At 35.3% G+C, this 25,079-nt stretch overlaps 1 protein-coding gene across 1 annotated transcript; it reads right to left on the minus strand.

The window, feature by feature from the left end:
- Positions 1 to 4,976: 4,976 nt before the first annotated feature.
- LOC118203892 (uncharacterized) lies at positions 4,977 to 25,054 on the minus strand. Its single transcript, XM_035376192.1, has 5 exons — positions 24,903 to 25,054; positions 18,192 to 18,605; positions 16,168 to 16,237; positions 13,043 to 13,232; positions 4,977 to 5,099 (listed from the first exon to the last, which is right to left on the minus strand). The coding sequence occupies exons 2-5, from the start codon at positions 18,562 to 18,564 to the stop codon at positions 5,049 to 5,051; spliced, it is 684 nt and encodes a 227-aa protein (XP_035232083.1). The 5' UTR covers positions 18,565 to 18,605; positions 24,903 to 25,054; the 3' UTR covers positions 4,977 to 5,048.
- Positions 25,055 to 25,079: the final 25 nt, after the last annotated feature.

Below are 25,079 nucleotides of genomic sequence, written 5' to 3' on the forward strand. Positions count from 1 at the left end.
TCTGTCAATAATGATCTGTATTGGTACTTTATATACTCCCCTCGCAAATGCTGTTTCATGTTGATAAGTACTCCCAGGTACACATACAAAACCCTGTACATATGATTTTATTTGACTGCATATCTTCCAAAATATCGTTATGGAATTGCGTTACATAATTATTTTAAACATCAGTCAAGCATACAATCATTTTGCACACCTCTCGCTTCCATTTGAAGGTTAAACAGAAGCTTCTCAGTTGTACAGTCAAATAGATTTTGATATATAAAATGTGTTTTGTACTCGCTTTAGTATTAAAAAAATACTGTTGTATCTGTAGTTTAAACTCAGAAAATAAATCCTCCATGAATTTTGGGGGGAATGGGGACTTCTATAACATTTGAAACTTTCTACAGCGTGGAAAATGATTAAATTTGTTTAATGCAATTTGTGTTTCAAACAATGAGGACTGTTTCTTCTTCCTGTAATTTGAAGTTAAGTTCCCTAAGATATCTTATGATGTTTGTAGCAAATGCTAATTTTGATAGCCATTCATTGTTCAATAAAATGGTTGTGGGTAATTTTCCTCATCTAGAAAAATTTCAATAAAGCTTTTCTGTTGTTGATCCGCAAACTGAGGACTAATCCGGATATGAAATTTCAATCTTTAATGAACAAATACGAAAACTGATGATGTAGTGCATAAACGAGTACGTTCTTCAAGAGTGCATAAAATTAATCGCTGAAAGAGCTTAAGCGATTACACCTGACAGATTAAAATGCTTACCAAAACAAAAACAAAAAATTACCTGCTCCTTGTATAATGCAATGAATTGCTAAAAGTTTTGAACGTTTAGTTTCTTAAAAATTTTCCAACTAATCCTTTTTGCTTTCCGCACATATTTTTACCACCATGAGTAGTGACATTTTTAAATGATTCCTTTGAAAATTGTACTGTTAACATTTTCTCAACTTTCTTGAAGAGGTCTTTGCCTGCAGTAGTTATATGCAGACTGTTCATAGAAGGTATGCTTGGCTTTATGTAATATTCACTCTTTTGCCACATTTTTTTGTTAAATTGTTGTACATGTATTTTCTATTCTCATTGTATCACATCATGGTTCAAATTTTATTTAAGTGCTGTTATCCCCATAAATAAATTATGGAACCGACAACAAAAAAGACCAAGCGATTATGTTCATGTAAGAAAATTTGGGGGAAAGATTATTAATGATTATCAGCAACTACTAATCCACAAGAAGCAAAGTGTACTGTGTACTATCTGCCAAGTGTTTTTAAAATTCAATATGTAGGTGTTTTAGCATTAAGATCGCATAAACACTCAGATTTGCATAAAAAGTAAAAACAGTTTTTATCCAGTTCTTTAATAAGTTTATTGTAAAAGAAATTCTAAAGAAGATATAATAGCTTTGGAAATAGTTTTAATATGTCATATAGTTAAATACAATCATTCCTATAACTGACTTCATTGCAGTTTGAAATGAAATTATAAAGATTCCAAAATGGCTGCAAAAATATCTTGCCGTAGAATATGAAGCAAAGAATACAAATGTGCTTGGTATAAAGGCATTAAGAACTAAAAAAAAATATGGTTCACCTCTGTATTTTGTTTTCAAATTGATGCTTTAAAAGTAAATATTCTCAGTGAAATGTTTTATGTGGGGAATTTGGTATAGTAAATTGTATAATTTATTTCTTTTAGAAGCCAGATAGAATGTTTCAGTGTTTGAAAAATACTGTGAATAATTTGCAGTTAGAATATACAAGAATCTCTTGTTTTAAAATGCCAACAATACAAATTTGTAATGTTTGAATAAGGCATTCCTTAAATACTAAAATTACATTAAATCCTTACATTAAATGAAGGTGATTATAATGCTCTCTTTGTACATATAACAAAATGCTGTGGAAAACTTAAATGTGGGCATAGAAAATATTGCCTTAAATAACAATAATCATGTTTCTATATCAGCAAAGAAACTTGAAATATATTCATTTACCTGTAAAAGTAGAATTATGTTAAATTCTCAGCCATGTATGACTAAATGATTTTCTTTGAAGCCAGCAATGCAATTTTAAATTTGCAGGAACCGTTTAAGTTCTTCGTTCTTAAGCAGAGCAACTGATTATATTAAATAATTTTTCAAACTGTTTTGAAATGATAATGGTTTTACAAAAATTTCACTAATAATTGAAATACATAAGTATGTAGATTCCATATTACACTCTATGAAACTCCATGGCGCCATGTTACTACCTAAATTTTTTGTCTACATTTCGAATTTTAAGCCTATTTAGATAGCAAAAACGTAAAGTTTCTAACCAAAAGTATTTGACAAGAATCCATGTACATAGCGATACGTTTTAACATAAAAAAAAAAAGTCTATGAATTTCACATTCTAAGCAGCGAAGGAATCTACGAACTACACACACCTCACTTCAATAAATTAACATAACAACAATGAATTTCAAAGAATAACATGTACACAGCATTCTGACGAATTGCACAATCTAGGCATTGTGCACAAATCAACCAAATAAACTAAACTAAATTACAAACAATTCAGAAAACGACAATAACAACAGAAATTCATAGTAAAAAAAAAAAAAAAAAAAAAGAACATAACACTCTACAAAATAAAAACAGTAAAATAAAATGCTCTTACCATAATACATTCCTGAATAAAATCTTGTCAGTCACACAACGTCTCTGAACAAAAGTGCCACAATTTTGCTATATCGTGTATCTTTCTGCAGGGGCGTAGCTAGAGGGGGCATCTGTCCCTGAGTGCACAATCAAAGGGGCGCCAAACTGATGTTACGTCATTTTAGAATTAAATATTTTCCATCCTTGGCAAGCAGTAGGGGGCGTGAAATCTTCAGTTGTCCCTGGGCGCTGAAAACTCTAGCTACGACTCTGTCGTTATGAGATTCAAAATTTTGAAAGTAACGATGAAAACTTCCTCCAAAGTTAACATACTACATGAAAACCAGAATCCAAATCTTGGCTGACAGCCACATACTTTACCAGCAACCATTTGACTGCAAATCTACACAAGAACTATCAGAAATGCCCTTCTTCGTTTGAGTTCTCATAGCAGCTCTGCATTTTGGACTCCGTTTTAAAAGTCTCACAGAAATTCAAAAAATACACTTCAATCCTCATAAACACACCTGTGAATAAAAGACTTAACAACTCCAACATCGTACCTTTTAATACTAATTTTACTTTCCACACAATCTAAAATACACGACTGAAATCTTGCCACCAGGTCTATCATTGCAACATAGGTCATTTCAAAACATGCACGACATGAACCAACGAGCAATTAAACCACTCCAGCATAAGATTTTTCAATGTCAATAGGGTTGCCATACAATATGCAATCGCTCCAAAAACCAACGTAGAACACATATCGCCACATTTGGTGATATTAGAGCATATATAAGAGTAGAGCCATTTTTTGTTTTCATAACACAATATCAGCATTCAGTTTTGATGTTGAAGAAAGGAGAAGCAAGAAATTTTTGGTGTTTTCGATTTTTTGAATTTAAGAAATTTAACTTAATTTCAAACTCAGATAAAACATTAGTTAGAACTTAAGATGAAACTGACTTAAGATAAAGGCTTAAGTCTTTATATTATGAGAAGCTCTTTTTAGCTGTCAAATTCATCAACATGAGAAAAAATTGGATAGTATAGAATCTCAAAAGATTATGTTGGCTTTAAATTATTTCTTCCTTTAGCAACCACTTGTTTAAAATACAGTCAAACGTCGTTAATTCGGACACCCATAATCCGGAATGATCTATAATCCGGACCTGAAAGCTAAAAACTTTCTGCGCATGCGCCGCGTTGACACATGCGCTTAGGCGTTTACGCGTGCGCGTAAGACCTTTACGACTGCGCATATGCGTGTGCGCAAGTGCAGAATACGTTTTCGCGTGCGCGTTCAATGCATAAGGGACGGTATAAGCTAAAATTATCTAATTATCTATTTCAGTTAATGTTGATGATTGTGTTGTTCCTTAATCTTCGAATTGGATGCGGCTTATTATTTTTTGAGACTGTAAGAGCAATTTTATAAAAGTAAACTTGAACTTGCGATTATGTCAAATAGAATTTCTAATGCTGGAGCTCCCAAAGGATCTACAAAACGAAAGTATGTTTCGATGTCCATCAAACAAAAAGTGGAATTGCTGCAAAAAATGGATAAAGACATGAAGAAGGTGACAGAGAGGTTAGTGAAAACGAAAAAATTTCGATTGACAAATTAGTCGGTATTCTCGGCACAGCAATTACGGGACTTGAACAGCGGAACTTTGTAACTGAACAAGAAAGTATGTCTGTTTATAGAATTAAAGAGAAAGTATTATCACATAAAACGAAGCAACTTAAACAACTTACATTGAAAGAAATGTTTAATAAAGTAAACAAATAAATATTAAGTTTTTTTTTTTTTTTTTTTTTTTTTTTTTTTTTTTTTGTAAATTTTGATACCCTTTAGATCATAATTGTTCTTTATTTCATAAATTACGGTTTCATATTTTTAATTTTAGAATTTCTGCATGCCATCTTACGAGATTTAAACTGATGATCTATAATCCGGAATCGCCGAAGTCCCGACGAGTCCGGATTAACGACTTTTGACTGTAATACTTTGTTGAAAATTCTGCATTTGGCAAATTGCCAATTCCAAGTTGTTAAATGATTCTTTTTGAGCACACCAGAAATTTTATAGAATAATATATTTTTTTTTTAATTTAAAAATACAAAACCACGAGTCTTTTTGTCATTGAGAAGGTTTTTGTAACTAGAAGTATGATTTTACTATTAAGTCTGCAAAAATGAAGGCCGGTTAAAGGTTTTGTATGCACAGTATATTCTTATTAAATAGTTTATTCTATGTGTTCTTTATTCTGTTCCGTAAGCTCTTCTCATGAAGGCTGTGCAAAATTAACTATAAACCAACAATGAAAGTATCAAAAAATTTTATTGAAATACATATATATATATATAAATATACTATGATGATTTCAAAGGCATTCATTCACATTCTGGAACTCGGCAACGGAAAACTTGTTTAGAACTCGTCTTCTGAAATATAAAAAAATATTCTGAAAATTTCAAAAATACATTCTCAATTTCACTTTGCTCTATAAAGTTATATTTCGATACAGCCCAGTTTCGTGTGAAATTAAAGATTAGATACACAACTAGATATTGTGACGTCTTTGCGTTGCTACGCTGCTAACATAATACCCAATAAGAAATATAAAGAAACCTCGCACATAAAAGATACGCATTTGAAGATGCACATGCTTTGAAATGCTTTACAGATTTTTTCTGTTAGTTTGAATAATAAAGTTTACTGTTCAATCAAAATGTCGAGATTTCTTTAAAAATTTCATTAGAGACATATCTTTATTATGGAACTGCACTTTTATAGTACTCTTAATTACGCTTTCTTTTGTCGTACAATCTGCTTCGCTAAGGTGTTCCTTGAGTATGTGCTATTTTTTTTTTTTTTTTTTTTTTTTTTTTTTTTTTTTTTTGTCAGATTTAAGTCTGTTGAATTTTTGGACCAATCTGGCACAATAATTTTATTTTCCAACATGAACCATTTTAAAATTGTGGCATGAAGCCAAGTCATGTTGAAATGTCCGTGCAAAGGTTTTGAGAATGACAAAATCATGGTTTAAAACTTCTAATACATTTCGATGAGTTCATCCTATCATCAATATGAACTAGATTTCCAGTGCCATCTGCAGTGAAAAAAAAACCCTCAAGCATGCGTTTTTAAGGGTACTTATGGTTTGTCTTGAAATTAATCTTATTGTTTATGATTATTTCTTATTGTTGAACCCTTGCTTCGTGTAAGAGCATTAGATGCGTAACCAGGAACGAATAAATGGAGTCTTGTCGTTGAAAATGACTTTTTGTGGTCCAAGATTTGTATTTTTTTGCTCTACTATAATCGCCTTGCTCCATGTGATGTCTCATAAGTTGTTTTTCAATAGGCTTTCTCGCCTTCCGACCAGCAGGAGTCTATGTTATGTCTGAAGGATGAATATCAATACCAATAGATAATAGATCTCTTTTAAGGTCTCTGCTATTTTTTATTGGATTAATAATGCCATTTCGGAGTAAGGATGGATCTGATTTTCGAAATGTTTTCTTTTTCCTTCCATATTCGTCCTTTTTGAAGAAAATGATCTAGTTCCGTTGAGTCTCCTCAGAATTCGAAAAACGCTCGATTTTGCAACACCAACTGCAGAAGCAATATTTGTCCCAGTTATGGATGCGTAATTGGTTAATGTGATAAACTTCGCTCTCTTTCTAGGCGTTTATATCCATTTTTAGCACATTAAAATGAAAGAATGCAAAATGTACTTTAAAAGTACAGTGGAACCTCGAGAAACGAATTTATTGCGTTCCAGTATTGAGCTCGTATAGCGAATTTCTCGTAGCTAGAAGCAAACTTCCCCATTGAAAATAATGGAAATCCAGTTAATCCTTTCCGCAACCCCAAAAATATCAACATAAAAATCAATTTTTCTAATAACTAGGATTGGTAAATAATATGACCGTAGTTTACCTTTATGATAGCTTCCGACACCGACCTTTTGACTGCTTCTCGTAAATCCACACCAACAACAACTTCTCAGCATCTTCTAGGAGTTTTGAACCAAGGAGGTTAGAATAGAAGGAGGGAGGGTTCGCAGTTTCCTCCACTATCGGGGAATGAAACTCCGCCGAACAAGCGGCGTCCATGTTTGTGACTTCAAAACATTGCATTACGGCAGTGACATGTGCGTGTTTCTAAGCTGTTCCGTGCATTTATTTTCCAGTAAAAATATGTTAAATTTATAATGAAATCCCTCGCTATTGTTGAATTTTTGTTTTAAAGTAATAAAGATGATATCCATAATTTACTATGTACAGCAAATTATTAAGAAATAGTTCGAAATCTAAATGCATGCACATAACATTAAAGCCTTTAAAAAATGATGTTTCTACATATTTCACGAATTTGCTTAGGTTAGAAAATAAATCTTAATAAAAAAAAACAGATTTATGTGAATTCATTGATTTCAGTTTATGCGCATTTCATATTTATTAATCTTAAAGGAACTGCCTTTAATTAAGTTGAATTACAGAAATACACCTATATAAGTTTTTGGATACATCTTTCCACATGTTCAATTGTGTAAATATTTTACTTAATTTTATCACTATACTGCCCAGAAATTTGTAAGTTTATGCAAAAAATTTTTAACAACAGAACAGTTTATCTTAACTTAAAAAAAATGAATAATAATTAATATATAAAGAAAAGCATTGCTTTATTTAACACCTTTACAATTAATAAAAATAGTAACAATTGATTTCTTACTTTTCATGAAAGTTACACAAGTAACGGTGATAACAGGAAGATGGCCGCCAAGCTTCACCGTTTGAGTTGAACCTTCCCTCCTTCTATTCTAACCTCCTTGTTTTGAACGGTGCTTGGAAGTAAAGGTAACTGCTTTGGCTACATCAAGTTTCTTAATTTCTTAATTCTTCTTCAGAGCACTGCAAATCGTCGATGTTGAAAGGCTTCGCCAATTCCGTCACACTTACACCACGCGTTTTTTTATCTATGATTTCTTTCTTAATTTCAACGGCCATGGCTTCGTTATTTTTCTTTGCAGCACTATCTGAGGCAACAATATTTTTGGAAGGCATCGTGAAATAATTATTTTCACATTAAATGCAATAAAAAATTGACTGATTCACAAGCCAGCAAACACGTAGATCAAAGAACACCGAATGATCTGACGAGGGGATTCCCCCAGTCGAGCTGGATCGGGACATGGCACCAAGCATACCAACAGCCTGGCTCATTCCTCACTACTCGAGTCAATGCTGGTATTTAGAGACAAATGTTTTGCTCATACTTTCCTCGTATCTCGAGTTTCTCATATATAGAGGTGCTCGTATCTTGAGGTTCCACTGTATGCAAAACTAACTTCTTCTCACAAGAACAAACATAAAAATGGTGCAATATTCTTGTCGAAACCAGTTCTAAGTATCAGGTTGTCCGGAAAATAATGCAGGTTTTTTGCAATTCTTTATCTTTTCTGTACATTTTTAGCAACAAAAATATTTTGAATTACATTGGTTTATATATCATTTTGAAGCTAGGCCACAGCGCAGCACAAACGGCTGGAAATGTCGACGAAGTATGGGGTGAGAAAAATGTTAATGAATCTACAGTTCGATGGTGATACCAAAAGTTTCGTCGTGGAGAATTTGACCTGGAAGATCAAGAGCATCGTGAACGCTCTTCAGCTGTTGATGACGACGATTTGAAGACTTTAGTTGAAACAAAGCCGTGCACAACTGTTCGAGAGCTTGGCGTAAGCAAAACAACGATTTCTGATCACTTGACTCGTATAGGAAAGTCAAAAAAGCTCCATAAGTGGGTGCCTCACGAATTGAAATGACTAGTAAAAAAAGTTGCCGTTTTAAAGTGTCGTCTGCTCTTCTCCGCAACAAAACCGACCCTTTTCTTGAACGAATTGTTACGTGCGATGAAAAGTGGATTCTCTCTGACAAATGGCAACATTCCGCTCAGTGGTTTGACAGCGGTCAGACACCACAACACTTTCCAAAGCCAAATTTGCACCAAAAGAAAATTATTATGACTGTTTGGTGGTCTGAGGCCGGTCTCATCCACCACAGCTTCCTAACCTGCATTATTTTCCCGACAACGTAATAGTCAAAAGCAGACATCCAAATTCATTTAAAGGACATAAAACTGCTTTGAGGTGGCAGCTGGCAACCAATTTTGAGAACCAGGCAACCAGTTTTGAGCAACCAGTTTTGAGAAAAAACTATTTTGTCCCAATTAATTTGCACACTATATTACAATGTTCAATATGGAAACGATATAACAGCGAAGATGGATTAGGCTTTTTAAATAAGCGTATAACATAAAGATCTTAGCTTGAAGCATTTTTTTTCCCCAGAAGTTATCCGCAGTAGCTGAAGAAATAGTTAATTGAAATGAATGCTTATAGCAAATGAATTTAAATAATAAAAAAATTCTGATGTGACGAGTTCATGTCCTTTCGACAATTCCATGACATGGAACTGGCGAAGCGTGGAATAATTTATTTATATCATGTTAAGACAATTGAATTGGTGAAATACCAACGACCTTTGAGTAAAGTATCATTCCCGATTGATCATTGATAAATCAAATTTGATTTGTTAATAAACTTTATGACTCAATGTTAATTACTAACAATACTCATTTTTTATTATTCCATTCTTCCAGACAAGAAACAACGATATCTATACGTGCTCATGTACTCGTCCATTCTCACGCTTTAATTTGAAAATATTGCATCGATCGTACTATGTCCTCTGGTTATAGAATGTTTCGGATTCACAAATTAATGACTTAAAAATCACAAATTTTTTAAAAAATAGCTTTTTCTTTAGAATTCCATCTAGAGTGTTAGATTTTGCCATACATTTCGTTTTATATTGGTTACATTGTTCATATTTACTATATTACTATTTAAAAATAGGCCCACCAGCGGCCGAGTGGTCGCTGAACACTGGTAGTTCGGTCCGAGGTTCGAATCCCACGAACGGGCTGGCTGCATAGGTGCATGTAGTATATAGAAATATACTACATAATTTTCGTGGTTTTCCCCATGTATACGAGCCAGTTTCCCTTAGAAAGTCCTCCACGAAGGTATCCCTCCCCTTAGGCAGATAGCCCTCGAGACTTTGCCGTAATTAAATAACCTAACCTAACCTAACTATTTAAAAATAATACATAGCGACAACATTTGAAGCAACCTGTTATTCGAAAATGGTTCGATACAAAATGAAACGAACACATTAAGTATTGTGGTTAATACATTTAATTACTTAATAAAGACAGTTTGTCTTCATAATGAGTTTATTCTCATTGTATTTAGCATAATTCCAGAGAAACTAGCATAATTCCAAGTGTAACTAGTTGGTTAAAAGGAGACTTTTTCTCACATTTTTAGTAAACTTATCGACAGTTTTGATTCAAAACTTACACTAAACCAAGATTATTCTTTTGCCTAGTATTAAGCTTTATATTCGCGTGTTTCTGTTCTGCTTGACGTCATTAGATTTTAAATTTATAGTTTATATCCGAAGTTAACTAAAATCTGAAAGCTTTCAGATTTAATATTACACCCAAAGTTTTTTTTTTTTTTTTTTTCCCCATTTACACGCACTCATACACGTTTGGAGAGCATTTAGGCTAACGCCCCTTCCGGCTTAAGATATTTAAAAACAACATATTTTTACAATTTCCGTGAGACAGTCTCACGCGCTGGAGGTAAAAGTGTTTTATTCTCTACAATGTTGCCACTGCTCATTTTGAAATCGTTAAGTTTTTTAATAAAAAGTTCTTTTTTTAAGTTTTAGAAAATAAGAAAGAGATAAGAAACCAAATTCGAAATTCAAATTTCGGACATTCTGGTGCCCATGTTCCGGTGGAGGACTACGTTATTCAAAATTTGATGGTTTAGGTACCGTTGTGTTTTCACAATGCGACAAATATACATACATTGTTGCAGATTCTTCATCATTTAATTCCTTTAAATATAGTACAGAGCGATACTATTTTTTTGGCCGCAATTTGAAAAGTGATATAACGCTTTTAATGCTTCAATGCAAAATCTCGTTTCGAGAATAATAGCAGTTTTGGGCTAACGCCTCTTTGGGCTAGTAAAATTAAATAATGAGAAACTTGTGTATATGTATAAATGTTTCTCGCATTATGGGAAAACGGCAGCAACTTTGAGCCGCCAAATTTTTAATACACGTAGTCCTCTACCCGAACACTGACACCTCGAAGTCGGAATTTGGATTTGCTTTTGATTTATTTCCTATTCTGCGCAATTTTAACAAGTTTTTGTTTAACATACTGTATTGTCTGGAAACGAGACGTGGCAACACTCTTCGAAATATTATCTCCAGCTGGCAGGACTGTTGCCATTCGACAAAATGAAACATATATATCTTCCAATTTTAATCCAGAAACTTGGCTGTTTGAAAAGTACACTGCTGCCCATTCAAATTGCAACACCATGAAGGGGAAAAAAAAAAAAAAAAAAAAAAAAAAAAGAAAGAAAGATATTTATTGCACCCAAACAGTATGGCATGAAGGCAAAATGATTAAATTTGTAAGCATTTTGGAGGTTTACAGAGGTGCGAAACCGGGAAACAACTGCTGCTAACCGGGTAAGGGCAGCTAAAACGGCCCTTACCCGGTTAGGCATGGAGTCGAACTGGGCTTGGATGACAGAAATGGGCAACTCATTCCATGCTGCTTTAAGTCTATGTTACATTTCATCAACCGTATTAGCTGGAGAGGGGTGGTGGGCCAGTCTCTCAGCAACCCATGACCAGATGGTTTCAATGAGTGACAGATCTGGAGACCGTGCAGGCCAATGTCAGAAATGTACCCTCTGCGTTCAAATTACCGTCAATCCGAACTAGAGATATGCGTGTCGTGTATCCAATGGCTGCCCAAACCATCACACCAAGTGCAGTGTCCCTATGCCAATATCGAATGCAAGCAGGCGACTTGCGGTCTTCTCGGACACTTAAGACAGGTATACGGCCATCAGAATACTGCACGTAGAACCAGGACGTGTTTGAAAGGGCGACATTTTTCCACACCTGTACCCAACTTTGTCGTTTGGCGCACCAGAGTCACTGTCTGTCTCTATGCTGCATTGTCAAGGAAAGCCGAAGTAGTGGTCACCTTGCTAGTCCACGCTGCTGCAAACGTCGACGGACTTAGGGGCTGATACTGAGCGTGCTGCAAACATGCGCAGTTCCTGACTAATAATCCATAGAGTAATTATAGGGTTTTGGAGGGCTGACCTCACAATATTTCTGTCCACTGTTGCACTAGTAATGGGAGGGCGTTGAGATCCTGCATGCCACTCAGTATGACCCTCAGAAAATCATTGATTCCATATTCACATGACAGTGGTTGGATGTCGACCAGTGCGACCAGCGGTATCACGACACGATAACCTACACTTTCGACAGGCAACGATTCCGCCGCTATTGAATTTCGAAACTTGCTGATGAGCATTTCTATTCGACGCATAACACGATATTCGTTGATTCATTTGCAAGGTTGGAGGAAACTCCAACCTTGCAGAGCATTTTCCGAATGAGAAATACACTACATAATTTTTCTTTTATGCAGTGCTTCAGATGGCGTTTCTCCCTCCTGCGTCGTCTAAATGCGCTGAAATACTATTCATTTGCATATCCCACCTTTTTCCTTTCATGTGATTTTGACGTGTTCTCCTGGTGTTGCAATTTTAATGGCCAGCGGTGTAATTTTCTGTCACTGCCTCACACCACGCACTAAATGTTTAATAAATTGATATATCTTACTCATTGATATATCTTAATAAAGCTTAAGATATATCACTTTCCAATTTAATCTTCTGTTATTAAGCAGCAAAACAATAAATTGAAACGCAATAAGTATGTTTCCTACTTTTTAATGATTGATTTAAAAAAATGGATATAAATCACGGATTATAATCGAAACGTGTATTTTATGAAATCACACTACCTGGACTCGTTGAAATAATTAAATATGTGTTCTTTCTTTTTTATGATAACTCTCTTATGCGGTTGGTCATTGGAGCGGCTAGTTTTCAAAGGAATAATATAAATAATAATAATAATAATAAAAGTGTATGGCAACCGCTAACGGCGTGTTAGTACTAATTTGTCCTACAGCAGATTAGTAAACTGAGTTCAGAGAAAGCATAAAATTCTTTAACAAACCCTCTGCTGCGAGCAAAAAATTTTGTTGGCATGAACGAATCCAACAGTGGACTGGTAACCTACGATGCTGAGTGAGAGTATAAAAGAACTTAACAAATCATTGGGTGCGATGCTGAAATCTGAAGCCTTTCAGATTTTAATTTTTTTTAATGCATTTATTTAAAGATCATTTTACTTACCAGCTTTTTGCAAGAATTCCGTTTGGCTTTGCTTTCGTTTTTCTGAGTGCATTTTCCGAATCTCCTTATGCACCTGAAATCATAACTGGAACATTTAGGACATACTTGTGGTGGCATCATGAATTTACATGCACGGCAGGAAGTATGCTGACATACGCCTTGGCACTGCAGCATTTTGTCCGAATTGTCTCTGTGGAGGAATAGATATTTCATGAAAATTAAGTATTCAACATATTAGAAATGTAATACATATTGGTGCTCGTTTTGGATTTCTGAGAAACTCTTTTACAACTACCACAAAGAAGCAAAAGAAATTGACACTTTATTAAAAAAAAAAAAAAAAAAAAAAATCGGAAATAGTTATAAATAGCTTAAGGATTTTTCTCCTTGTGAGGCCTTTCATTAACATGCGAGAAATATTTATAGATCACTAATTACTACGACTCTGCACTGAATTATCTAGCTAATTAATTGACTGGGGCTCGGCTCCAGCGCAGCCGTTATTTATAGGAATGCCCAACATTTCTGGAATGCTCTAGAAAAATTAAAGTTTCGAAAACGCATTTTCCGAAAACTTGAAAAAGGACCCCAAGTTGTCGAAAAATACCTAAATTCTATTCTTTTTTCAGAGTTTTCCAGAACAGTCGAAACCCTGTTGAAGCCGAATATTTTTGCTTTCGACATATTAGAAATTTCTTTTCGAGTGTCATTCTTACATCTTGGTGCGAATTTTTATCATTGATAAAAAGTACAGTGTAAACGCAAATGCAATAAGAGTCAAGAATATGGCGAAAGTGTGACAGCTTCTGGGAAAATTTCAGAGTCAACATCTCACAAATGCTCTCATATTTTGTATTTTATTATGTCATGATAAATGGAAAGAAATGTCAGCGAAACTTGTCTACAACCACTGGTTGCTTTTTCGCACATTCCTTGCAATTATACTTGGAAATTTAATTTACATTTCGATTAATATTTGTCTTCTTGCAATAATAGTATTTGAATGCACTTTATGAATTTTGAATGTTGGTAATATAAAGACAATGACTGAACACTTAAATAATTGCAATGATTGTAGGCTTGTATACTTGATGATGCTACCCGCCGCTTATTAAACTCGTTAATTAATAAAGTCTGTAGAGTCATTAGGATTTTTGAAGTAGGAAACACGAAAAATAAGCAATGCACTCGCTGGAACTCCAACCTGGACCCCTCGAATACGCGCCGAGCATTACATCACGAAGGCATGCAGAAAGGAGAGATCCCCCTTAAAGGACTGGGGATTAGGGGACCTAGTCGTCAAATCCTGGTGGTGAAGAATCATCATCCACCACTTTTTTTTTAGTTCGGGCACCACTGTAGTCATTAAGATTTTTGAAGTAGGAAACGCGAAAAATGAGCAATGCCTTCGCCGGGACTCGAATCTGGACCTCTCGAATACGCGCCGAGTGTGCTACCGTTATCACAAAGGTATGCAAAAAGGAGGCAGAAAATACCTTATAAATGAGTCGCTTAAATTTTTATAAATTTTTTTAATAATTTCAAAATTGCATAAATCGTTTTATGTTAACATTAATTTTGAATTATTTTAGGCGTTGATTGTTAGATTAATTATCGTGCTATGTTTCAAACTGACATCCCAGTCTGCAACCACCGTCTATTAAACTGAGTCGTTTAATAAACTCTTATGTGCTTAAATAAATAAAAAAAAAATTCCAAAAGGTACCGAGCTCCTTGTCGCTTTGAAGCTGATATACACGTCTGAGCTCCTTAACTTTAGTTTTAATTTGAATGGTATTTCTGGAATACCCATCATCAGATAACCTTGTCTGCACTTGTTAATAAGTTCCCGTAACTTGTACAGTTCCATCTAATTTTTGGGGGGATGCTATCACATCGCTAGACATCTATCAACGCAATTGTTTCGCTGACAGTCCAGCGAGCAGTCAGTTGCATGTCAGCGATATCGTTTATTAAAATTAAGTGAACCGCGCAATCGCACAGTGCGGCATGGGAAATCTTCCCATTTTCCCTGTTCCAAGAAAAGTAGGAACATTCTGTTGTTGCTGCTGATGCTTATGCTCACTTGTCTGACGTAGTCAGCTCAAACTCACGAAATTCCTCGTGGCAAGGAGCGCTAGAATACGCCTGCCGTTGGCAACAGCCTTGAGCACCATTCAGGTGACAATGCGATTTAGTTCAGTTCCGCCCCCAATTTTGATGGAGAGCACCCCGGGGGGGAACAGTTCCGAGGGTCTCCCACCCCTCTCCCCTTCCACCAAACCACAAGAGAAGACTTTCGGCTCGCCGCATATTTAGAAGGCCACCATGCCGAACCGACACTATACATTTACAAACATCCATGCCTCCTCCGGGATTCAAACCCGGGCCATTCGCCACGGCTGTCCACGAAGCTAACCACTATACCGGCATTCTACCAAATTCTACCTTCGATTCCGAGAGGAGTTAATGCTTGTTCGCCATGTGAACAGGACATGTTGGAAGAACCGGTTTTCGCCACCGGTCGAATCTGCTCTTGTAAACGGGCTTGCGGTGATTTTAGCTTTAAGTATAATGCTGCTGTCAGTTAAAACTTTGCTGGGGTATATTTGGTATTAACAACTGTTTGTTCTTTGGTCTACTCAGCTAATTGTTTGCAGATAGATAGCACCAATAATTCTTGGTGACCTAGCTGTTCTAGTTCGGGTCAATCTCGAATTTGCAACATTTTTTAGATTGTAGAAGGATGCTCCGTGCGATTGCATTGAAACAGTTGTCTTTCCGCGAGCAATTTGGAACGATGTTTTTTCGGCGCGGGAAGCAAAATCATTATAACTGCAGCGGTAGAAAAAACGCTTCAGGAGATAGTACTAACAATTAGGGAATTGCTGTATTTCTGCTATATTAGAAACTGTTGCCATTTTGCTTACATTTTGGAACTTACAACTTACGAAATGTACTGCATTCCTCCCACCCCCCCGTCGCTTTGAAACTTGCTCGCTGAATCAGCAGAGATGGAGGCACGATCTATTATTAAATCAGGCATTTTCGTCTAGTTTGTGCATAAAGGAATGCATTTTCTAGTTAAAATCCATCTAAATATATTTCAATAATAGCATACTTACACAGCTGAGCATATCGCGGTGGGATTTTGTGAGCAGTACACGGGATCACATTTCGATTTGCAAGAAGAAACTGAAATAAAAAATTACAATTCCATAGAAGAAAATTCATTTCAAACACTTTTACAACATTAATTATTTACAATTAAACATTTCCATGCAATTCTATCCATTTCCAAAAAAGGAAAGTTGTTTCTTAAGGCTTTATTCGGAAATTAATCCATTGACATCAGGCCACTCGCCAAAAAAAACAAAACATTAAATTCAAAATTGACATGATCAAAATATTAAAAACACTTAAAAAATTACAACTCTAAAATTCAAGTTATAAAAATTTCACAATTAAAATCTTAAAAATCTTCAGTGATTAGAACAGAAGCAATGGTGTTCTCAGGACATAAGATCCCTGGCCATCCAATACAGCAGGAGAACATCACCACTATGTTGTAACTTAGGATCAAGGTCCGGACAGACAAGCAAGTGCTGCTTATGCATAGTGTCCGTTTTACAAATAGGGCTTTGGATATTATTCAGTGTGGCTCTTCTAATGGGATGTTCGGCTAAGCAGTGTATGAGTTACATTTATACTCAGTCTGAAATTATCCACAGCCTCTCCAAGCGGCCTGCGACACAACTCATTCCAGTCATTTCTGATATTCTCCCAGAGTTTACGCTTCTATTTAATTGATAGCTGTTTGGCAAGAAAGTTATGTTTAATAAATAAAGTTAAAAAGATAAAAATAGTTGTGTAACTCATCTTGTTCAGAAAACTGAACATTGGTACGATATACTGAGAAAAGATAGAAAAAAATATTAAAATGTATGGCAACATTTAATACTCTTTCCCAGTGGTTTACAAACTTTTTAGGATTGCGTCCATGTTTTAGGTACTCAGGCCGTATTGCGACCCCAAATTCTCAAGAATATGTATTTTATAATATGTTTGGGGTCCTGTAATGCAGTTTTCAGAAAGCTTGCGACCCCCAAAAATGCTTGTGACCCGAAATCGGTTTGCTACCCTTAGTTTGAAGACCCCTGCTCTATCGGAAATTCTAAAAATATGCTGCTTTTAATAATTTTATGATTTTACCGTTGAATTTCATGTAGTGTGAGTGCGAATAAAATGATATTTAACAATAAAGTTAAAAAGACAAAAAAATTGCTTTTGCAGGAAGGAGTCCAAGAGGAGATTGGTAAACTGCGACCTCAGCGAGAGAATCAGAAACGTTGACAAGTCCCTTGTGACACGTGAAATAATATATTGCTCTGGCGACACGTTTGAATTCTTTCAGATTTTATTTCTCCTCTTTCCTTCCCCCCCTCTTTTTTTTTTTTTTTTCTTTTGGACACAGCTGAGTTTATCAGTTGACTGTATTTAAATAAACTTAAACAGTAAAAAAGTGTATTATTTGTTAAATCGAAAAAGCACGGAAAATGTTGTAAGGTTTATTCTAAGTTTCTAACAGTTATATTTAGTTAAAGCCACTGTCCTGCCTCTCCTAATTTCAGATTACAATTTCCTACCAGAATGTGTTTTCAGAATCGCGGTTAATTGCAAGTGAAGGAATAGCAAGTATTTAAAGTTGAAGTTCTACTGACTTTGTTAGAGAGCCAGAGATTCCAACCAGCGCGCGTTCGTCTTTTGCCTCTACTCTCTCTGAAGCTATTTTTGCGCTCGACCGTACTTTAGGTCCTTGATAGCTTCGCCGTTTAGGGGCCAACTCTTGTAGAACCTCGAAAGCTTCGGCTATATCTTTTTAGTTTAGTTAAGTTTTATTTCTTAGAATTCCTGAGTTCAAGCCCAGGTGGAGGCTTTGCTGTAAACTCCGAGAAGGAGTCAACTGTTAAATTCTTATTGTCAGAAATAAAGGGTATTTAACCCTTCCTGGGTTCTGTTCTCTGTCCACTGAACTAAACCGATTATTCGCTTACCAGTTCTCAAGGTTCTACACATTTAGCTGTAAATTTTAGGTTGCAACACTACAATGTTGTTAAATCAATCATGAGGAAATATTTTGATCTTTTACCTTTTTTACAAAGACCTCTTTCCACCCTGTAGACTTTCTTCACACCATCTTTAAAAAATGTCACTTCTGCGGGTTCCCTCGGCTGGCAAGTCAGTCCTTTGTCACATCTTCCGAGGTAATTGTAGTGACCACCGCACTGTTCCCCTTCTAACTTGGCACACACTTTGCAACAGTCGCAGACGTCAAAACTGAACCCTCCTTTGCAGCGTACATAATTATTACAGTGAACTTGTTCGCATGGTGGACAATGCAGCGGTAGTTCGGAAACGAAAGATCTTCGTCTCCGTTCTACGATTCCTTTTTGAACATCAGCTTTTGCACTTTCAAGCAGCGACACTGTGTTGCTGAAGATCAATAAGAGCAATGCCTGCATGTCCTCACCAGTAATTTATTTCATAATGAAAACCTCCTGATCTGAAAGGGTTGTTTCTCATTATTGCTTAATAAGTTACTATCTGTAAACACGCACAAGTATTGTTACGTATTTGAGAATAAGTACAAGATTTCTAGACATGTGTAGGTAACAGGAACAGAACAAAATAAAATAAAATATAGAATAAAATAAAATATAAACTATATAGAAGAATAGAATAGAATGTAGATTAGTGAAAAATATAATATATAACAGAATAAAATAGAATAGGACGGTATAAAATATAGAACAGAATATAATGATTAAAATTCAGGACATACTAGACTATAATAGACTATTATGGATTAAAATAAAGAGCAGATTAGAATAGAATATATGTAGATTGTTTCCAAATTTCTAGGAATATAAGTCCAATTTTTTATTTCGTGTGTTTTCATAAATATTTCAATACAGTTTTTCAGCATTATTCCCAATGAATTGAATACACTTAACTCGAAGAAAAACTGATGTTTTTAAACCGTCCTCAAAGAATTTTTTCGGTGTCTCTTCCCTTTCGCTAATAATGACATGGTTAAACTCGCAAATCAAACAGCATACGTCAACAGTTTATTCAAATTCAAATATGGGAGAATTTTATTCAAATATGGAAGAAGAATACTCTTCGCAGACATTGAACAATTTCTGAAGTTTTCACACTCTCTTTCCACAAAAAGAAAATGCATCTCTTAGCATCTTCCAAGGTTGCAAAAGCAGCGCAATAAAAATGTGCCTGCATAAATCAAACAGTGACTCGGACTAAACAATATTAAACCGGATAGCTGCATAAACACGTCAAGACCTGTCTCTGTCCGATAGCATTGCTTTAAGTTCTAGGAATTTATTTACAACTCATTTCCTACAATTTTGGAAACACCCTTTGTGGAGAAAGATGTAGAACAATATACGACAGAATACTCAATAAAATAAAACAGCATAGAGTAAAATACTGGGAAGAATAAAACAGGATAACATATAAAACATAACAGAATATAAAGCAAAACAGAAGAGAAAGGAACACAACAAAATATAAAACATTGTTATGATTTAAATCGCAATTAACTTTCGGAATTTATCCATTAAAGCATAGTTCTCACCGAACAATTTTCTATATATATATATATATATATATATATATATATATATAAAAAGGAGTGTGCTCCAACACTAACTATCAGCCATTTTAAGTTAAATGTGCTATTCTTGTTCCCTGTGGCCATTTTTCTTTTCAAAGTGAGTGTTGTCAATAAAAAGGTTTTAAAATATGTCATTCCATTTCGGTCTTTATTTATTTAAATAACTAAAATGATATAATTCTTATGCTTGGAAAAATTTCACTTAATCGAAATGAGTTAAAAAAATTAGTTTTCTTCTTGAAAGCATCATGTTAGCGTACATATCTTTTTGCAGAAAATTGTTTTGCTGTATTATCCTGTAACGGAAAAATCTAATGGCTCACGACAGAAATTTTTGGCAGTCCCATTTCCGAATTTTAAGTGGCCCATGCAATCGTTAGACTAACAGCCGCAGACTATTTTCTTCCTTTCGGCCTGGTTAAAAGGAAAAGTGTATGCAAATGCTCCACAAACCAAATTTCTACCAGTACGTGCCGGCATTCCATAGCGATAGAATCTTAACTATCAAAGCAATACAGTTTATTGTTTGGTGACATTGTTGCTCGTGTTGGTAGGAATCCTATGACTGCTAGGCGAATATGGAATCAATGGATCCCAAAGAGTCATACTGAAAGCAATGCAGAATCTCAGCGGTTACACACCATTAATGCCCGAGAGGGCAGATATGTTGTCCTCTGGGCTATGCGAGATGATTCTCTGGGCTATGCATGTCAAGATCCTGCCAGGCACGTATCCTGAGTCAAGATACGTGCCTAGCACTATTATAGATACTATTCTTAGAAGCATCCCTGCCTTTTCGGGGATTCTAGCCCAGGCCATTCTGTACGGCAATCAGGATCACTAACCACTACCTGTCTGGGCAGATACTGTGACGCAATCTGCAGCACCAGTCAGCGGAGCGAACATTCTTAGGGCTTCTCTTAGTGCTGCAGCAAAGACGGCACTGAACGCAAGACTAGCCACCCGTCGTCTTTTCAGACGAATCCCGTTTTTGCATACAGCATTATGATAGAAGAATCCATATGTGGAAGCACCGAAGAGAACGAATATTTCAAGCTTCCACTCTACATCTCATACGAGCCCAGGCCCTGGCGTGCTGGTAGGGGGTGTCACTAGATATAGTACATTCCGTACACTTTGTTCGAGCACTCAGTAATGTAGAGAGCTGTCGATAAATTTTGGGCATGTTAAGGCTTGTTGTTATGCCCTAGCTTTGAACAAGATAATACATGACGGGGTGTTTAACGTGCTATTTTAATCTTCCTCTATGCAGAAGGTGTTCGATAGTTACCCTTGGCCAGCTAGATCTCTAAATATATTGCCCACTGAGAACATCTGGTCATTGGTTGCCGAGAGACTGACATAGCATTACTCGCCAGCCACTATGATTAATGAACTCTAGCTTAGAATGGTAACAGTGAAACCACATAGAATGAATTACCCGCATCTGTCATTCAAGCTCAATTCAACTCGACGCCCAGCCGGATTGCAGCCGTTATTGATGCTAGAAATGGAAGCTGTGTGTATTGAATTCGGCACACTGTAAATCCCACACCATCAGCAACACGAATCACGTCTTCTCGTTATAATTCATATGTGTAATAAATCAAATTCTGCTATTTGCTTTTCCTCCCTGGTATAGCAATTTTAATTTCCAGAGGTGCATTTGCATTTTCCGGTGAGAAAGGTAAAAGAGCATAGGTGTGGAAGGATTCAGTTTCTGTTATTAAATGATGAAGAAGCTGTTTGTCTGTATGTATGCATGCACCTCTATGTGAGTTCATCTCGGCGCTGTGAAAGGGAGGAAACGTTTTCCGAAGGGAAGCAGAAAACGGGCCTGCCAGCAAACTGCAGCCGGTTTCCCAGCATGGTGGTACAGCAGATCTTGGTTGTACATTTTACATTCGGGGCACTAAAAGGTTCCTCGGTAACGAGGACAACCCTTATTAGAACCCATATTAAGAACGAAAGCTTCGCCAGAGCAGGGGTGGCTCCCTCAGACCACAGAGGGAAACAGGAGCTATCGATTCAGCGTTAATATGATTTTGCACTTACGGGAAATATCCACCAAGACGGTATCGGAGGTTGAAAGTCATGTTTATCAAGAGTGAAAAACTGTGTTACAGCACTGTTTCCCACCATATCTACGAAAATCAAATCAGTGATCCGCGCAAGTAAATTAATTAATATATTATTTATTTTAGCCTACAAAATCTACGAAAACCCGAGTTTAAATTATCACGAAATATTTTGTCAAGGAAAGAATCCTATAAGTTCTTTAAATTTGTACCGTATTCCTCAATTTTGTGTACATCTGACGTTGTGGCGACTAGACCTGGCGATGAGAATCTGTCTCTCAGCGATACACCAGCTCAGAAGTCAAACTGGTTTATATTACGTCTATGAAAGCTTTCCTTCTTATATAGATATTGTTGCGTGCGTATTTGGTATTTAAAAATATTCTTTAGTGAGGTTGCTGCCTCGGTTTCGCGATGAACTATAATGGTGTTATCTTGTCATGGCAGACCAGATTGTGACCGGAAGTAGGACGATTTAATACTTTGGGACCTGATATTCTTCAGTATTATGTATATGTGGTTTCTGGCATTAAGGAAACACGACGACACTTGGAGACAAATTTTGAATACACAGAAGTTCTCCAGTTACGTGCCCCTTGAAGCTAAATTTTAAATTCCAGTTTGTTTATTTATTTAATAATTTGTTCCAACTTAATCAAATTTTGATTAACATTTTGATTAACTTACCATTTTATATTTTTAATTAAACTGTTCGATTTAAACAATCAAATTTTATTGATTAACAAACTTAGCAGTTTATATTTTGATTTAAACTGTTCGATCTAAACAATCAAATTTTGATTAACAAACTTAGCAGTTTAACGTTGCTAAATTTAGCAGTTTAGCAACGTGTTACCATTCAGCAAAACTTTAGATTTTTTTTAAAAAAATTTAATCAACAATCTCCACTATTTAAAAGAAATGTGTTGCCACTTCCTGAAGTAAAATAGTACTTTGAACTTCCAAGCGCTAATATGCTGCCATTCGGCAAAGCGTGGGATATTTAATTTTTCTTTCAAATTTAATCTCTTGTTAATTTACAGAATAAACGATTTCAAAGCAGTAAATGATATTCTTCATTTTTTATTATTATTCATTATTAGCTGGACATTATTATATTAATTATTAGAACATATTTCGCTAGCTGCATTTATTATTTATACATTTTTTCTTTTCTTTAATAACTAGTTTAGGCAGTTGGCTGTGCGAGCGGATAGTTTAAGAAATAATGTTAATTAAAATAATCTTTACAATTTAAATTATCTACAGTGATATTTCTATTTTTAGTCGAATATAATTTTTTCAATAATAAAGTAGGGCAGTCAACTCTAAATTGACTGTGGGTGGGTCGGATTAACCTGGTTGCATATTAACCCGGCCTTGTCTAAAAAAAGGTTACATTTGTTTATTGCGGAACGATGAAGATATTACTTTCCCAGACCAAAAGAATTTGATAAAAAATTAAATTTTCTGATTTTCTTTTTAAATTTAAAATTAATTATCAAGAAATAAAACTTTAATTGGCTCCCATTAACCGGAGTAATAGAGCGGTGAAAATGCACGGTGAATCCAAAATCGAGGTTAAAAAGAGAACGGTTATAATAAAAAAGAAACAGGAATAACTTACCTTGTAATTAACAGAAAAATACAATTAATAGGTTACCTCTATTTTCAAGCCATTTAATTTGGATATTAAGCTCACTTTACTACGGAAATTAAATCATCGTTCAAAACAAAACAAGACAAAACAAAAAATTGTTTTTGTTTCTACAGAAGTCTACGTGAAACAGAAGAATTAATGGCTGTACACTTGATTTATTTTTACGAGTTACCGATTTACGTGTAACCAATGAGTTAACAACGTATTGCTTCCATCTAAATTATTTTCTGTAATGGATAAGAACAACTCGCGTATTGCATACAACTAAATTACATACTGCTGTGGACAAAAACAACTCACAAATTGCGCCAAACTAAATTACGTACTGCTGTGGATAAACACAACTGATATATTGCGTCCAATTAAATTACGCACTGCTGTGGACAAAAACAACTCACGTATTGTGTCCAATTAAATCATGTACTGTTGTGGATAAAAGCAACCTCAGACACTGATATCACTGCTGTTATCGCACTCACTTTTCTTTTCATTTTACCACTTTTCATAAATATTTTTGCTTTGTGCTTAGACAGGTGAAACATTTACTATTACATATTTTAAAAGTAATATACACGACTCCAGAGGCAATGGAACTCCAAACATTTTACATCACATTTTTCTCTGCGCTTCTCCACTTACAAACATGTGCTTTTGTGTGCATTTGCTGCAGTTATTTGTGATGCATAATATCTGCCGAAGACTTGATTTCTTTAGCAATTCATTGCACAAAACGGTTAAGGATGCTTTGCATGGTATGGTCAAGGATATTCATGGCAATGCGTTTTGTTTCAGGTTCACTGATTCATTTCTTCAACTCTTCCACACTTTACACTTTGGCTGTACTCACCTTATCCTTCAAGTATCCCCAAAGGAAAAAGTTCAGAGTACATAGAGCCGAGGATCCGGCAGACCTTTATATATCATCAAAACGCGGAAGTCTGTTTGCAGAAGTCTTCCGCTTTCGTCCGTCCACGCCAGCTTTCCATTCCCAAAAATTGACAAAAAGTATTCATTTAGCAGAATGGTGTTTCACAAATAACTGTAGCAAATACACGCAAAGACTACGTAACATGCATGTAAACGGGCAAGTGTATCGATAAAGATGATGCAAAGTATTTAGAGTTTTATTGTCTCTAGGGCTGAAAATATTATTTTTAAAAGAGGTATTCAAAAATACTCCACCAGTTAGTATGTGCTAAAAGAAATTAAACTTCTATTCATTTAGACATGGACCGGTTAATCAAGAGTTCGTTTAATAACCCCTCGGGTAATTCAGAACTGTATAAAAATTTGCTCAAGAAGATCTAAATGTTAACTTTAAAATACCATCAAAATTCTTATTGTCTTAATACTTGAAAGCATTTTACCTCTTATTTTGCAAGGAATTCTTTAAACGGAATATTTGGTAAAGAAAAGTATGAAACTTACTCAAAAACGAAAAATTCCCTCTTGAAGTATGTTCTACATCCGTTGGAGTAACTCGGAGCATGTCGCTCGCTTTAGTTTTTGTAGAAAATAAATGTCTAAAACCGTGTAAAGTTGTAAATGAATGCAGCTGCTTACTACGAAAAGAAAGCTGTCTTTTTAAGATTTTATGTGTGGCAG

The sequence above is a fragment of the Stegodyphus dumicola genome, chromosome 7 (assembly GCF_044657685.1).
Source record: "Stegodyphus dumicola isolate Sdum_Otavi_A_Nest chromosome 7, ASM4465768v1".
NCBI classification, from domain to species: domain Eukaryota; kingdom Metazoa; phylum Arthropoda; class Arachnida; order Araneae; family Eresidae; genus Stegodyphus; species Stegodyphus dumicola.

Coding starts and splice junctions, on each gene's coding strand:
- LOC118203892 (XM_035376192.1), bottom strand. CDS start 18,564: ATGCAGGCATTGCTCTTATTGATCTTCAGCAACACAGTGTCGCTGCTT. Junction 13,233..16,167: donor ACCGCGATATGCTCAGCTGT/GTAAGTATGCTA, acceptor ATTCCTCCACAG/AGACAATTCGGACAAAATGC. Junction 5,100..13,042: donor GGAATTCTTGCAAAAAGCTG/GTAAGTAAAATG, acceptor TTTATATTTCAG/AAGACGAGTTCTAAACAAGT.